The 16,682-nt window shown below is 43.3% G+C and overlaps 1 protein-coding gene across 4 annotated transcripts in view; it reads right to left on the bottom strand.

Annotated features, from left to right (window-relative positions):
- NUBPL (nucleotide binding protein like) overlaps positions 1-16,682 on the bottom strand; it is a 115,308-nt gene that overhangs the window by 90,949 nt on the left and 7,677 nt on the right. For 3 of the 4 annotated variants that reach the window (XM_029079165.1, XM_029079167.1, XM_029079166.2), the window contains exon 3: positions 12,849-12,883. In XM_029079165.1, the coding sequence (XP_028934998.1) occupies positions 12,849-12,883 (35 nt within the window). Of the gene's footprint in view, positions 1-2,647; positions 2,855-12,848; positions 12,890-16,682 lie in introns of those variants that run through there. The other variant, XM_007662609.4, reaches the window with a different exon arrangement.

Genomic DNA, 16,682 nt, shown 5'->3' with positions numbered 1-16,682 from the left:
GAGCAGAGGGTATTGGAAAAAAATCATCCTCAATTCATGAAGAATTTCTTAAATGAAACTGCAATGCAGAGAAGAGCATTTATAAATCTCTGGGCAGTTCTTTCAAAGCCAAAGCGAGTCAAGCAGCCAAATGAATGGCATGGGGTAGGGGATCCACCTCTTCCCTCTTCCTTCCCATTCTATTGGATTCTAGCAGCCAGGGATTAGTTCTGAGATTCTCCAAATCCCCTGTTCTCCCTGCTAAAGAGGTTGTTGTGGGAAGGGGCTGCTTCCCTAAGAGGAGGAAGGCTCCCAGCCATCTGGACAAAAAGGGCCTCTGGCAGTCAAAACTCTGAGGCACTGAACTTGAGGAAACAGGGAGAAGGATAAAACTATAGAAAGGTAAAACTGGGCAACAGATCTGAATAACACTTTCCAGGAATGTGGGAATCCCAAGTGGAATGAAACTGAATGAAACTGCCAGATAGTCCATGACAGTTGAGTCACTCCAATGATGCAGACCCCAAAACAGCAAAACCCCAATGTTGCTGAATTAAAAGGAGGGATTTCAAAATCTGAATCTGCTGCTAAGTGTTCCCCGCTCAGTGCATCCAGCATATTCAATAGTTTCAGAGGACACAAGGGCAGAACGAAACTCTGGCAAGTTGGTGAACACATTGAGAAAAGGAATTAAAGAGGAAGCCTGCCCACAAGTCATAGAGCATTCTCTGGGAGAGGCTCCGGGCTTGGCCAGCTGTAGAGGCCTCATCTAGCAGGGGATGTGAAAAATTGGTTCACTCACTTGAGAAGAGATTTTGGTATAGCAAGGAAGAAGAAAGAAGTTCTCCAATCTCCAAACTCTCTCCAATCAATCAATGGTATTTATGGAGCACTTACTGTGTGCGGAGTACTGAACAAGGCACCTGGGAGAGAACACTACATAGAACTGACAGATTCTTTCCCAGGCCACAGGAACAGCACCCAGCATGCCATCTCTATGCCTGTTTATCCCTGCACTATCCCCCCCCCATCATCCTGAGTTCCTACTTCTTCCTACCCTGGATTTTCAATACACCACTCTGGAAACACATACGCACTGCGTCAATTATAAAAGTACTTGCAGAGCATGTAAGGGGGATGGTAAGAGACTGGAGGTTTAATTTATACATTTCATCTGATAAGGCTCAAATAAAGAGTGAAGAGACCAGATTCTCCCTGCAGAAAAATAAAGGTCTGTATTAAAAGGGAAGAGCTCAGCTCACTGCAGTCCTTCAGCCTCTGCCATCAAACAAGAGTCAACCCCTAGGCTATGGAAAATTAAGTGGAGGGAGAGAGTTTTCTGAAAAGCTTCCTTAGACTGCAACTGAGATATAACTGTTGGGAGCCTGTGGTTCCTTGTGATCTTTGGGATCAATTTCTTTGATGGATCTTTACCCCTTCTCCTTCTCATGGCCAAGCTCTAAGACTCTAAGATGTTAAGACACTAAGAATCAACTAGGTAAATTCCAGAACTGCAGAGACTCTAGGGGTTTGCAGAAAGACTAAGCCCTCATTTCCCCTCTCCCACTCTCCCTTCCCCTCAACATCAACTCTGCACGTGGCTGGCCACCCCTTAGTATTTTCATTCTCACCCCAGTCCCATAGCATTTATGTACATAACCTTATTACCCTTATCTTAATGTTTGTCTTAATGTTTCTCGTGGGCAGGCATCACATCTACCAACTCTAGTACACTGTACTTTCCCAAGCGCTTTCTACAGTGCTCTGCTTACAATAAGCGCTCAGTAAATACCAAGGGTTGACTGATGGATCATCTAGCTTCCCTTCTCCTCTGTTCCTCCTCCTCTCCCCTTCACTCCGACTCCCTCCCGCTGCTTTACCACCTTCCTTGCCCCACAGCACTTGTGTATATCTGTACATATTATTCTATTTATTTTAATGATGTGTACATATCGATAATTCTCTTTATTTTGATGCTATTGATGCCTGTCTACTTGTTTTATCTTGTTTTGTTGTCCGTCTTCCCCTTTCTGGACTGTGAGCCTGTTGTTGCATAGGGATTGTCTCTATTTGTTGCTGAATTGTACTTTCCAAATGCTTAGCATAGTGCTCTGCACAAAGTAAGCGCTCAATAAATATGATTGATTGAATGAATGAATAGAACCAAGTCTCCCAAGGGGTAATGACCTGAACCTAAATCAGCAATTCTCTTAGTAATAGTATTATACTTATTAGCCGCTTATTATGTGTCAAGGACTATTCTTATTTAATTCATAACAACAATGGAACTCAACCATTTGCCTATTAGCCACTAGAGTTTTCGGGTCTCCAAAACAGACCATGTCACCCCCAGGAGGTAATAATAATAATGATAATAATGATGGCATTTGTAAAGCGCTTACTATGTGAAAAGCACTGTTCTAAGTGCTGGGGGACATACAAGGTAATCAGGGTGTCACACATAGGGCTCACGGGCTTCATCCCATTTTGCAGATGAGGGAACTGAGGCCCAGAGAAGCGAAGTGACTTGCCCAAAGTCACACAGCTGACAAGTGGCAGATGCGGGATTAGAACCCGCAACCTCTAACTCCCAAGCCCAGGCTCTTTCTACTAAGCCACGCTGCTTCTCCCTTACAATTCGAGAAGAGTGGGGTCTCCCATTCTCTACCTGCATGGTGCCCCATGGTGCCCCTTCAAGTTATCAAATGCCTCCAGGTGCTGGCTGTAGGGTCCCAGTCGGTCTGCTCGCAGCTTCCTGCCAAGACTTGGGTGGTGCACTTGCCCGATCACACTTTCAGCACATCAACTTCCAACCTGGACAGGCAGCTGGTAGTTGAGGACCTACCAGCAGCTAAGGACTCCCCAGTACGGTCACCTGGGCCAGGAAGAAAGGGACAAGGAAGTCTCTTCTAGAAAATATTACCAAAAATTCATTTTCTCTGAAACCAACTGGAAGAAATTATGCTCGTAATCAAAATATTTGACCACTTGGGAGGGATCATTCTGTGGAATATCTGGTAATCCTAAACCGTGGGGCTCGTGTCCAATGCCACACATATGCACGCAACTGCTTCTTCCAACTCCATGTCACCCTGAATCTAGTCACGTTCACATTATCAGAACATTCCCTAAATCTGTCATATACTAGTGAAAAAAATATTTTGGCAGAACTGAATGCATTATGAAGAAAATTATGCTTCCAAATTTTCTTCTGGATTACCAGGCGATACTAACCTCGGTGAATAACAAGAATAATGATAATTATAATTGTGGCATTTGTAAGCAATTACTTTGTGCCAAGCACTGTTCTAAACCTTGGGGGTAGATATGAGGTAATCAGGTCAAACACAACTTCAGCCCCACATAGGGCTCGTAGTCTAAGTGGAAGGGAAAACCGGTTTTGAATCTCTATTTTGCAGATGAGGAAATGAGGGCACAAAGAATGTAAGTGACTTGCCCAAGATCATTCAGAAGTCAAGTGACAGAGCAGGGATTAGAACCCAGGATCTCTGACTCCCAGACCAGTGTTCTTTCCATGCTACTTAATGAATTCATTCTCAAAACAAGTTTCCAAGATTCCTGAACTAGTTTTTCTGTCCACTGACTGGCCAAAAGGCCAGGTAGCAAAATAATGAAAATCACAGTTCCTCCAACTGTTCATCATGGCTAGGTGGCTATTTTCAAGACTACACTAAGCCAGCTTTAAATGGCAGCCTAATTATCAGTGAAATGACCACAACATAGAATGGAGACTATAACAACACAAAGAGGTCATCACTTTCCTCCTATGCGCTCATCCCACCTGCCTGCATTAATGTGGTCTATGTTATATTATCAGTTCCTAGCGAGGAAGGACCGCGTCTGTTTCACGTTCTTCTATAGCACCCAGAACAGAGCTCCTGACATTTAGGAGCTTAAAAGCTAAGGGATGAGCAGAAACACTTGAGGCAGAGGCCAAAGGAAGCACAAACAGGAGGCACCTAGCCCTTACACTCAGACCCACATACCCAGCCAAACTATAACTCGGTCTCAAAAAAGCAGAGGCAGAGATGCTTTGACTTTCTTGGCAAGAGGACTGAGACAGCAGCCGTGACAGAAGGTAAATGGTTATGGTATTTATGAAGTGCTTACTATGTGCCAAAGCACTGGGCTGAGAGCTAGGGTAGATTCAAGATAAACATATTGGACATAGTTCCTGTCACACATGAGGCTCATCATATAAAAGGTGGCATGAAGCCAACAATGAGGAGCAGCGACTGCCTCCTTCTACCTTTTCCAACCTAGTCAGTAAGATTATCATCCTCCCTGTCCCACGTACTCCTGTCTTTCACCAGCCACGTCTGGTCCCAGATCTCCACTATCCTTCCATCCTTTTGGTACCTCCCCAGACCGACTCATCATACCCTGGCTAGATCTCTCTCTTTGGATCTCCCTGGCTTCAGTCTCTTCCCATTTTAACCTTTCCTACACTCTGTTACCCAGATCTTCCTAAAATGTTTCAGAATGCATCACTGCCCTCCTCAAAAACCTCCAGTGGGTCCTCACTGTCCCACCAACTTGTAAGCTCCTTTAGGGCACACACAATGTTTTCTACTTTTATTTTTTGCTTTTAAGTACTTTGTTAACAAATACTGGAGAGGATGATGACTTGCTTTAGGGCTCTTCTTAAGCTGGCTTCCTCTTTGCCTATCCACTCGCTCCTCTCCCTAGATCTCAGTTTATGCTCTTTGCTCTTCCCAAGCAAAACTCTTAACTGAACCTCGCTCTCAAGTCTCCCTTCTCTGACTGACTGCTCATAACTAACTGCTAATATCTTTCTCTTCATACCGAACCCTCTCCCCTCTTATCCTCACAAAAATCACACCCTCGCCCTTCCTCTGTCAAAACTTTCCTAATAATAATAATAATGTGATGGTATTTGTTAAGTGCTTAATATGTGCCCAACACTGTTCTAAATGCTAGGGTAGATACAAAGTAATCAGGCTGTCCCTCGTGGGGCTGACAGCCTTAATCTCAATTTAACAGACGAGGTACCTGAGGCCCACAGAAGTGAAGTGACTTGCGTAAAGTCACACAGCTGACAAGTGGCAGAGCCAGGATTAGAACCCACAACCTCTGACTCCAAGCCCAGGCTTTACCACTGAGTCACGCTGCTTCAATTCACTATGCTACCTCCCATAGTTCTCCCATAGTCACCTGTAAGAGAACCTATACCTAAGACAAGAGCTCCTCTAGTGAGTAGTAGCTGTCACAAGATGCCAAAGATTCTGAAGGGAACGATGAGTTGCTTAAAGACATTTTGGTCATTTAGAAAATTTTTCATTATAATAATAATAACTGTGGCATTTGTTAAGTGCTTCCTATGTGCCAGGCACTATACTAAGCACTGGAGGGTAATACAAGCAAATCAGGTTGGACACAGTCCCTGTCTCACGTCGGGTTGACAGTCTTCATCCCCCTTTTACAGATAACTGAGGTCCAGAGAAGTGAAATGACTTGCCCAAGGTCACACAGCAGACAAGGAACTGGGATTAGAATGCATGACCTTTTGGCTCCCAAGCCGGGCTGTATCTACTAAGCGATGATGCTTCTTGACATTGCCGCTTATCGAAGTGGTCTCTGTGTTCCATTTATGCCAGTGATTTGCTCTGTTTCCTTCTGTTATCATTTTGGCCATGAAGAAATTGCTCTTAAAGCTTCACTCCATTTTGCTGAGCAGAAAACTCTAGCCTAGACCATATAGAAGATGGCCAGAAAACCTGCCTGGATTCCTTTGCATGGTCAAGAAATGACTCCTTTACCAGTAACCCCAGGCTCTAGGAAAGACTGTCCACTAAAACCATCCCTTCCAGCTCAGAGAACTAAACAGCAAGGGACTAAGGAGAATGTCCAAGGCACATTAAGGTCACTCCTTCCTTTCACTCCTTTCATACTGTGGGACAGTGAGAGGGCAAGAAAGGGAAATAGGCTGCACCTAAAGTCAAAAACATGGGAACATTGGAAAACTTTCTCCTTGATCCTTTCCCTTCCTTTGCTCTGGGCTACTCTGGGCCAAAGATTGTGCCCTGGGGTATGACAATTAATGGCAGAGGATTCCAATTGCCAAGGCTTAAAAAGTATTTGCACAAAAGTTCCAACTTGGAATACTGAACATTTTTATTCAAAATACCAAAACCCAAACATTAAAAGGAACTGGATTTGTTCCGGCCCGACTCTGTTCTTTGAAATTCTTTTTAAAGGAGAATTCCAATGTATATTTCATGGCCTCTCCATTTTTGTTTCATTTCTTACAATACCCTAAGGAAACGTGAAAATAAGACTTCTCTTCCAAAGCCCTACCCTTTTCCTAGTGGATTATAAGCCCGGTGGGTTTAGGCTGGTTACTTCCCTCATCAGAAAAGTTTGGCAAACAAGATTTGCTGCTTAATTAGCTGGAGTTTCTCCCACTGGTTGGCTGACTGCCTCTACAACAAATACAGTTCAAAACTATTATGGTCTTTTCATTAACACTGGCTTTGGGGGGGGGGGGGACGGGAAGGGAGGGGCTGTTCTTTTCTTTCCAGCAGCAAAGCCCGAGCGCTGAAAATTAGTTTTAAAAGTTGGTCAAACTAATGATCCCCAGTAACAGAATAGGGTAAGTATTGGGCTGCGTTGCATCGGCTGTCTATCCCGAGTGCCGCTCTGCTTCGATTTGCCTGGCGGTTCTGCATTTCCACAATTTTGCTTCGTGCTCTGAATGCCTCCCTCCCGGCCAGAGTGGACTGATCCTTCATTTACATTTCATTTTTGGGGGGGAGAAAAGGAAGACAGAGTCTCACCAAAGAAGCCTCTCTTGTAGTGAAAGAATAAGCTCACAATTTCCCCCTTAGCCCCCTGGACCTGCGCCATCCTTAGTCATGCACAGCTGGTGTTTGCTCACTAAAATACTCTGTTCATAAACAAGCAATCCCTCTTCTATTATTGCTGGCGTCTATTAATTCAAGTTGTCCCAACCATGATAAAATTTATCTGGCCATGTAGCTTTCATAAATAATCATTCTAGTCAGAGCTCAAATCATCCTGGCTCAAGAAGAAAAAATTCTTCTGAGCCCTCCTAAGGGAGCAGGACTTATTGCTGCTACATCAAAGGGAGAAAAAGAATTAGCCAGTGAAAATGGCAAGCAATTAAGCAAAGGACACTGGGGCAAAACACTATATGCCTGCCTAGTAAGTTGAAACTACATTCTGTCTTCTATTCATGCTCAGTGCAGATAAAGGACCTTGAACAATTCCAAGAATAAGTCTATCCAACTCTCTTGAGTTAACCCCCAGGTGCATACCCCAATCCTTCTATTCCTTGAAGCCAGCATTTATGTCCTCCAACTCAACTGTATTTGTGTTCTCCCAAGTGCTTAGTGCGGACTGTAAGTGCTCAATAAAAACCATTCATTGGTTGATTCTATTTTTCACATTTACTAGGTGCTGCACAACGTACAGTGCTCGGGTGGTAGAGGGGGACAGTATGCCAAGAAACCATGGTGAGACTCGGGTATCTAAGATACCAGGCCTGCTGCTAGCCCTAGCTTAGTTTTGAGAGTGATGTACAGCCTCGTTGTGCTGTGAGGGAGACTCGCCAGGGATGGGTGGAAGGGTCTCTTCCCCTTATTTTCTTGAACTTCTCCAGCTGGTCTCTACTCCTTGTTATGGAATGTGTTAAGCACTTACTAGGTACCAGGCATTGTACTAAGTTAATCAGGTGGGGCAGAGTCCATGTCCCAAGTGGGGCTCACAGCTTTAATCCCCATTTTACAAATGAGGTAACTGCGGCCCAGAGAAGTGCTTGCCCAAGGTCACACAGTAGACAGTGGAGGAGCCAAGATCAGAACCTTCCGAGCCCCAGCTCTTTCCATTAGGCTGTGTTGCTTCTCTCCCACTTTCCTGCTTCCCACTACTCCATCCATTCAACGCACCTAGAGTGAGGGAATGGAAGCATCTAAACTCTTTTACAAATGCAGAAAATCCTTAGACTCAGTTCTTCCCTATTTGCATCCCAGCTGAGGTCAGCTAAGAAATAGCCCATGCTCTTATCCTTTTATATTTCTCAGAAGTTAATTCCCCAAGTTACCCGCTTTGGTGTGTCTAAGTGCAAGTCAACTGAAAGACAAGCTAATGAAATGACATCCACTAATCATCACCTAACAAAATACAAGGTGGTTCCACACCTAAATATTTAGCAGTTTAATGAAACTCTCTGCATTTTCTGTTCTGATATGCACGTGGGTTCAGATACTGGCCAAATGCTATAGCTTGGTCAGTGATTTAACAGAACATCACATTTGCATCTACTCTCTGTTAGAAAAATGGTCCATCAAAGCCACTGGAATCCCAAAATAACATTTCTGTCCACCTCAAAGCTGGAGATAATTACTCTGCGCACAGTAAGCGCTCAATAAATACCCTTGATTGTCTGATAGGCCATTCATATATCTTTTCACTTGGTTTGAAGATATCTTCCCAAGAAACATAAATGTCATATTTTCCTCATAAGCTATATTTTGGGTCATCTGGGAAAGAGCGTTATGAAGGATGGCCACCGTCTGCCTGGGCTGTCTAGACAGCAGCAAACAGGGCACATCTGGAGTACTTTCCTTTGCAGCAATTCCTAGAGAAACTTCTCAAGTGCCTGGGGTCAGGGAGCTAAGCTCTTCAAGAGAGAAAGCCTTAGGATTTGTGAAAACCCAAAAACATTCTTGGGAAGTTACCCATGGCAAGGCTTCCCAGAGAACACCCCACTGAATTCTAGTTCAAAGACTGGCTATGGAATATTGAGGCACCCCAAAATGCCAGATATTATTAAACTGAACTCTCTCAACCACTTAATACTTTGCACACAGTAAATGCTCAAAAAACACCAATGATTGATACTGCCTCTAGGAAGCTTCAGATCAGTGCGGCAGCTCCAATTTCTGATAGCAATTAAATCACTTCTTAAAGAAATAGTGGAACCCAGATCTTCCTAGTCTTCATTTGCCCAAAGAATAGGCAACTGTGCTGTATAACACCCTCAGTCATTTAAGGTGAAAGATACAAAAGGGACTTGTGTAATCTGGGAAGGGGTGAGTGAGAAAAGGAAAAGGGAACCTACTGTGAGGTAGCACCTGAGGAACAAAGCCTAAAGGAGAAGCTATTTGCTGTATCAGTTCAGTTCTGTTAAAGTATTGAAGTAGCCAGCTTGGCAGAGCATTTGAGAGATGTAGGAGGAAAAGAGAACAGGACCAGCGAATCTGGTCTGTGCTTGTTTTATTTTGCCTCATTAGACTATTAATAAATAAGAACTCTGAAAGTGTTTTTTTTTTTCTTTCATCTGAGTTCCCTCTGACCCAACCCAGCTCAGCAACTCTGGCACTGGACCTTCCCCACAGTGCAACTGCCAACAGTTTTCACATATTCTCTTCCAGAACAAGTCCAAATGAAAGCTGCACTGTCAAGAATTTTAGGACAAAAATGTGACCTTGAAAATGGCACTCGTTTTGAGAAACAGCATGGCCTAGTGGATACAGCATGGCCCGGGAGTCGAAAGGAACTAGGTTCTCCACTTGTCTGCTGTGTGGCCTTGGGCAAGTCACTTCACTCTTCTGTGCCTCAGTTACCTCATCTGTCAAATGGGGATTTAGAATGTGAGCCCCATGTGGGACAAGGCCTGAGACCAATCCGATTTGCTTGTATCAAGCCCAGCGCTTAGTACAGTGCCTGACACATAGTAGGAGCTTATCAAATACCACTAATAAAAGACAACTATGCTTTCATTTCACCTTCATTCTTCTTGGGCTTTGCGTCCATCTTTTCCATGAATGTTTTAAATCTGATTTTAAAAAAAGCTAGAAACATTCTGTATCTCATTCAATTTGAGATGAGTCATTTTAAATTATTATGGTCTAGAACAAATGCTGTGGTGTTTATTTTTTAACATAGAAACTCAGAGGCTAGACCACAATAAGAACAAACAGTTTACTAAATACTGGGCCCAACTTTACCAGTGTCTAAGCTACTTCCTCCTAGTATACAAAAATTTATGGGAGATGCCTAAGTTTTTCTGCCCACCAAAGCATTAAATGGTTCTCAAGTGACTTGACAGAATTCAGATGCCATGAAATAGCTGTAAGTTAGTTGCAAAAAAATCTGATCCAACAAATTTTGATTCTTGACCGATGACATGCACTTTATTCTTTCTTCAATCTGGAGGCATTTCATTCAGCCATAATCCCCATCTTATGAAATATATATATATATATATATATATGTACAGTTTGATAGCATATATCCAATGCTACCATGGACAATATTCCTTTCATCAGAATAATTTCCTCATTATACTTGTGCGGCGCAGACAAAGCCCAGAATTTCTTTCAGTTCCTATACCTAAAATATGACTAGGTCTCTGTCAAGGTTGGCTAAGAAACAAACAAAACTGGAAAATTATATCGCTTGAAAACAGTGATCTTCAAAATTACATCTGCAAATTATATATATGGGACTAACAAAAATGCTGTGTACAAAAAATTAAACAACATAGAAAGCAGGAGAGCATTTTTGGTATTGATAAAAATTGGAAGAGGTTGGAATAGAGGTTGTAGATGCCCAAAGCCGTCACTCTGAAAAAGAAACTTCTACAATCATGGAGATAAATTCCTAGCTTTATCTGTTGGACAGGAATCCAGGGCTTCTAGGCTCCAAAACATTATTATTTACATAATTTCCCCCTTGACTACTTGTGCAGTAAGTAGCAAATTTAAAAAAAGAAGCCGAATCTTCAATCTGTGAGCATAACAAAAAACAACTGAAAGAGAAATGCAGCCCTAATACAAGCCTTTGGAATTTCTACAATTCCTTGCAAACCATATGAAATAATGCAGTTCCCTTTTTATATGGTGTAGAACAAATGAAATCTGACTGATAGATTCTTGTAGCACAGAGAGCAGAGGGGATAGTGAAAATCTTGGTTCTACTAGCAAATCAACAAAGTTAAGATGGAAAATAAACCATGTCATCATCCATTATATTTGACTCTAAGTGACCTTAATTCAGCTTTGAAGAATTACTGTCACAAAACCAGTCACTGTATTAGTTCAGGTTTGATATACAACTTCCTGACAGTGTCTTTTTTTTTCCATCACCCATTGTTTAATGTACAATAAAGCAATACTTTTCACTCTGTGGCTACCAGACCAAATCTTTTGATCAAGAGCTTGTGTGGGCTTCAAAACCCTGTTGTTCAGTGAGAAGTTTTTCTACATAAAAGGTAACACCCTTGAGCTTTCCTTCCTTCCCTCAAGCTTCATTTCAAAATGGAAGGAGTAAATTCTCCCAGCTATTTTTATTATCCTGCCTCTTTCCCATCATTCAAAGAACAACTCTGGGTCTTTCTCCTGGCAGTTTACCTGCTCTAAGGATGTATTCCTTCTCTTTCTATGTATAAGTGTGTGAATTTCAACCTTTAACAATATATACACTGATTCATTTCTTCTGTTTGAAATCTACCAGGCCTAAACTAGATTGTAAATGCCTTTAAGGCAGGGACCTTGCATTCACTATGTAATGCACTGCTACCCTACAGGTCCTAGAATTGTGGGTGCACTGGCTTGAAGAGAAAACTGTCCCCCACCCACAACACACACAAGAAAAAGAATGGGTTTGGGGAACTCTGTTTTTACGTTTAGCCGGTACTCATGGAACTGTGACCAGAAAGCCATTAAGAGCCAAGCAGAAAAATTCTCACAGCCCTGACCCGGCACCACTACATCTTTCTGATTCGACCTGTCTGGTGGTTGAAGCTCTGTTCAACTGGAGAGGATGAAAACCAAGAAATAACGATCTTACAGGTAGCCTAAGAAGAACTTCAAGCTGGGTGACTATAGGCCAGGCCCGTGAAAACCATAGGCGGAGCTACTTATGGCCTTTATCAGCTATTGTAGAAAATGGGTTGGATGAGATCCTTGGGAAATCGCAGGAAGGATCTCTGGTGCTTATACCCTGTGCAACTTGAGCTACTATCTTCTATGGCTCCTTAAAACACCTAGTATTCTGCCCGTACTGCCATGCACAGTAACACTAATACGGTGGGACAAGACAAGAAGACATGAGATAGAGAGGATCATTCCCACCCCACTTCTGACCTGGGGATAAGAAGCCCTCCCCAGCCCCACAACTCCAGTTCAGAAGCAGCACTGTTCCAACCCTGAGGGGCAGGGGAGAGGAAGTGAGCTCCAGGTGGCAGGGGAGATAAAGGATCCCTGCCTCACTCTCTCCACCTGGAGATAGCTGTCCTCTGCCATGCACGGCCCTGTACTGCAAAGCTTCAGTCCCAGAAAACTAAAGAGAGGGAGAATCAAGACAGGAGCCCACCCCTTACTCCCTCCCTGTAAGGAGGTGACTCACTGAAGCCGCACCGCTCCGGTCCCACCCTCACGTAACTGTACTGAAGAAACAAACTCCAGGGAAGGGCAAGGAGGAGCAACGCCTTCCTCCCTACCAGGCACAGTTCACCACCACCCACAGGGCCCCACACACCATGACTCCCATCTGGGGGTAAAAGGGCTCATGACCGCCACACCCCAGAGGAGCATGACAGGGACTAGTTCTGGATACATCTACTTCATTTCTGTAGCTACTAAAAAATGAAAGTCACTGGGGACTGTGCATAATAGGGACCCAGACCATGGGTCGCTGCAATAATGTGAGTCTCCTGAAAAGCTTTTTAAAGCATGTTCACTGCATAATTACTGACCCAGTAAATAAACAATCTATAATTAAATTCCTTGTCATTGCCTTTCAATTTCCAAATGAGTTAATGGTGGTTTCGCTAAAGTTGATAAGCATACGTGTTCACCTACCGAATTGTTTGCAGTTAACGCCAGGGCAAGATTCACTGAAAGAAAAACAAAACGCAAAAAACAAGAAGTTACTTGCACAGTTTTCTTGTACTTTAGAAATTTTTATTTTGAATTCAATAAAAAAGATGTGATTCCAAAAATAAGCCTAGAACACTTGAATATAATAATTACCATGTCATTAGAATTTGGGGAGGAATGGAAAATAAATAGGGAAAAAAAAGGTCTGCTTCCAGTTTGACACTCTCCATGTCTTCAGTCAAGGGAACAGGGAAGAACACTTCAATAAGAAGTTTCTGAATTTTTACAGAAAATTTAATTCCTATGATTTTCAGAGAAGCATGCTGAGTATTTTTCTGGGAAAACTGCCTACATTATTCCTTCCATTATTAGCCACAGGCACAAATACCCAACAAAACTGACACAAAGGATGGGGATGAAGGAAACCATATCCATCCAAACTCCTTGTTCTTCCACATCCGAAATAACTAGTATCCTTGTCAGAGGATCAGTTGTATTATGAGAAGGGATGAATAGACAAGAGAAACTATTTTACACTCAAAATATTGCACTGATTTTCTAATATTCAACTTTAGGAGTTACATATCAATTATTATTTTTGACCCAGCATCTAATTACAATGGATTGAATAACCGAGTGAAATAATGGACTTTCCCAAACATACCACACCCCCACATAGGTCCCCCTAAATCATTTACTGTGTAAAGACAAAATAAATGGCAGCCTCCAAGAGAGCCTCTCCCGAGGACTGAACCTTCACATCTAAAGCACAACTGGGAGGCCAACTCAGAATTCTGAATGCTCTCAACTCGAGTTCTCAGTTTATTATTCTCACCATCCACTAAAAGTAACATCTTCCCAGGTTTCCATTCTAGCCTGGAAAACTTGTTACTTTAACCCCTAGCTGTGTTCATTCAGGGGCTTGAGAGCAGGTGACTCCACTTCTGCTTTCCTCTCCCTTCAAGGCAGACTTAGCTCTATGAGATTCACTCCACCATCCTCTCGCCTGCTTGTTCTCTGGGAGGCAATACACGCCCCAGCCTCGGGGGAAGAGGTAAGCCCACAAAACCATGCTTTCTTTGATCCCTGCACGCTGAGCAGGATGCTCTGAAGTACCTGATGGAAAACGAGGTGAGAGAGGAACTGCCCCAAAGGAGGGGATCTTGAACTTTTCAAGAACAGTGCTTCCTTACAAAGTGAAGATCTGGAATGAGGAAGCAAACCAAAAAAAACCAAAAAAAAAAACCAAACCAGAATTAGAAAGCAGGTGTTAAAGCGAAAGATAAAAGGAGAAGATGTGCAGTCTGTACAGGAAAATGAGAAGAATAGCATAGGAGTTAGAACAGAGAAATTGCAAGTCATCAAGGAGGGAGGAGAAGGTTCACTGCAAAAGTCCTGGGCACCAAGCCAATGCCTTTCAAAGCAATTACTCCTTGCAAAAAGCTAGTTTTGTTACCTGAAAGAATCAAGTCAAATGCTTCTTCTACAGAAAGAGGAAAAAAATAAAATGAGACTTTTGTCAATTTCAAGAATTTGAATTGACGCTCTGCAGTGTTATGAAGACGATCAGTTGATCAATAGCATTTATTGAGTGCCTGCTGAATGGAGAGCACTATACGATGTACTTGGAAATGGGCAACAAATGACACAGCCCGTCTTCATTACAAAGAGTTGGAAATTCATATCTGGACAAGGTTTCCCAAAGGCGAGGATGCTTTCCAGGCATAACCCTCTCTCACAAGTCCAATGTCTAAAGATTTTTTTAAAAAACAAGCTTTAACCCCATCATACTAAATCTACTTGTTCTTTACAAGGGACACATGAGAGAACAAAGGGAGTCTTCCATTGGAAATCATCCCTCTACCATCAAGCTCCTGCTAGGGCTGAATGCGACAGGTGAGTAGGTAGGCAGGGGTGCGGTACACTGCCCAAGTGTGTGTGGACTTCACCTGTCTTAGTCAGCTGCAAGCAGAAAAATGGTACTAAAACCCAGATCTCCTTCCCATAGCAATGCTCTTTCCACTGCCCCAACTGATGGGCTTCCATGAGAAATTTGAGCCTGATGTTGGGACAGAGACTGTGCCCGATCATCTTCTACTGACCCCAGCATTTAGTACTGTGCTTAGCATATTGTAACAGCTAAACCCCATGATTAACTTCCCAATAGGAAATTAGGGGAAGCAGTAGACAGGAGTATCGCACCTTGGAGCCAGGATGCAGAGGGCCACCCAAAACATAAAAAGAACTGTGGCCCTGTACTAGAAATGTGGATTATCCATCATTCCTCCTTCCTCCCACTTCAATTTCGCATTTCTATCAGAAACGCCTGCAGTCAATGAGAGTACATCTACATACAAGTTAATAACTTCCTCTCGGCCTAAGAGCACATGCAAGGACATTTAGCTTCCAAGTCCAAATTTATCCTGTGTCGAAAGACTCATGATCTGTGGGAACGTCACACGTGCTAGGGAGCTGGATTTAGTTTTTATGTGGGCTTTGGGGGGTGGGGGGCCGGGGGAAGAAAGGCATTAGGTATTTAAAATATTTCCTTCAATACCAGATGTAACTTTTTTCTGGAGTCACTTTCAAATGTTACTGCTGCCAAGAGAAAAGGTCAAGCCCTCTTTTTTTTTATTTTTTTTTTCTTTAAATTGACATTTCCCTCTTATGCTATTCTGGGCCAATGATGCACTGCAGTGGTTTCATTCAAACCAAATGTCTAGGTTCTGGGTACTCATTTGAGCGTTTCCTCCCATTTGGCAAACAAACACGACTGGAGTCGACCTGCAGCAGCACGTAATTATCGGGCCACGGCTCCATCACACTGCACAACTGCCAGCTCCAGACGTCGAGAAGCAGAGGGAGCTCTGGAGGCTCAATGTGTGGAAGTCACAGGTAGGGGATTGACAAGAAAGGATTGGGGGGTCAGGTGGAACCTGCAGAGGAGAGACAGCCGCCGCCTGACCCGAATGACCGGGAATTGAAAAAAGTGGCAAAGCCATTTTTCAACTAATATCTGGGGTAAATCAGAGAAGTCAGCAGAGAACGACACTCAGGTCGACAGCCTCAGGGAGGGCGGCGGCTTGACCGCTCACCTGAGTGTTTGAAAGCTACCTTCAAGAGCCGAGAGTCCAAGTCAGAATCCAGAGGGGCATTAGGATAAATGATGAGGGAAGAAAACACTGCCCGTCAAACTGGGTAATTGGCAGATGTGGAAGTCGGCAAAAAAAGCAAAACCAAAATATACAAATATCTTTACTACTGCCAGAAGCCTGAGAATAGAGTAATTGAAATGCTTGGCAGCTGGCAAGGAGTTTGATATAACTGACATCTTTGAGACTTGTGCAGGGAAGGAAACCAAAGCCCCAAGGTGAGTGCAGCCAAGATTTTTCAAGACTGGTGCCAACTCCACCAGGTTGTTGAGAGTGAACCCCCCACCCCAGAACGCTTGATGAACTAATCTCCCAGTTTTGCTCATCCCAAGTCTCTAACAAACCCGAATGGTTTCCGGTCAGGGTTGGGGTCACAGCATGAACTAATGAGTAGTCTGACCTGATTGACCTGTAGCTACGCCAGGTCAATTTACTGAGCAGTTACTGTGAGCCAAGCACTGTATTAAGCGCTTGGGAGAGCACAATATAATAAAGTTGGTAGACATTTCCCTGCCCACAAGGAGCTTACAGTTCCTCAAAGTCTAGAAGTCCAAGGAGGGACAAAAAAAATAAACTTATGGCAGATCAATCAATGGTATTTACTGTGTGCAGAGCACAGTACCAAGCACTTGGGAGAGTACAATATAACAGAGCTGGTAGACAC

The sequence above is a fragment of the Ornithorhynchus anatinus genome, chromosome 14, assembly GCF_004115215.2.
Source record: "Ornithorhynchus anatinus isolate Pmale09 chromosome 14, mOrnAna1.pri.v4, whole genome shotgun sequence".
In the NCBI taxonomy this organism is placed as follows: domain Eukaryota; kingdom Metazoa; phylum Chordata; class Mammalia; order Monotremata; family Ornithorhynchidae; genus Ornithorhynchus; species Ornithorhynchus anatinus.
This window is presented reverse-complemented; position numbering and strand designations above follow the sequence as displayed.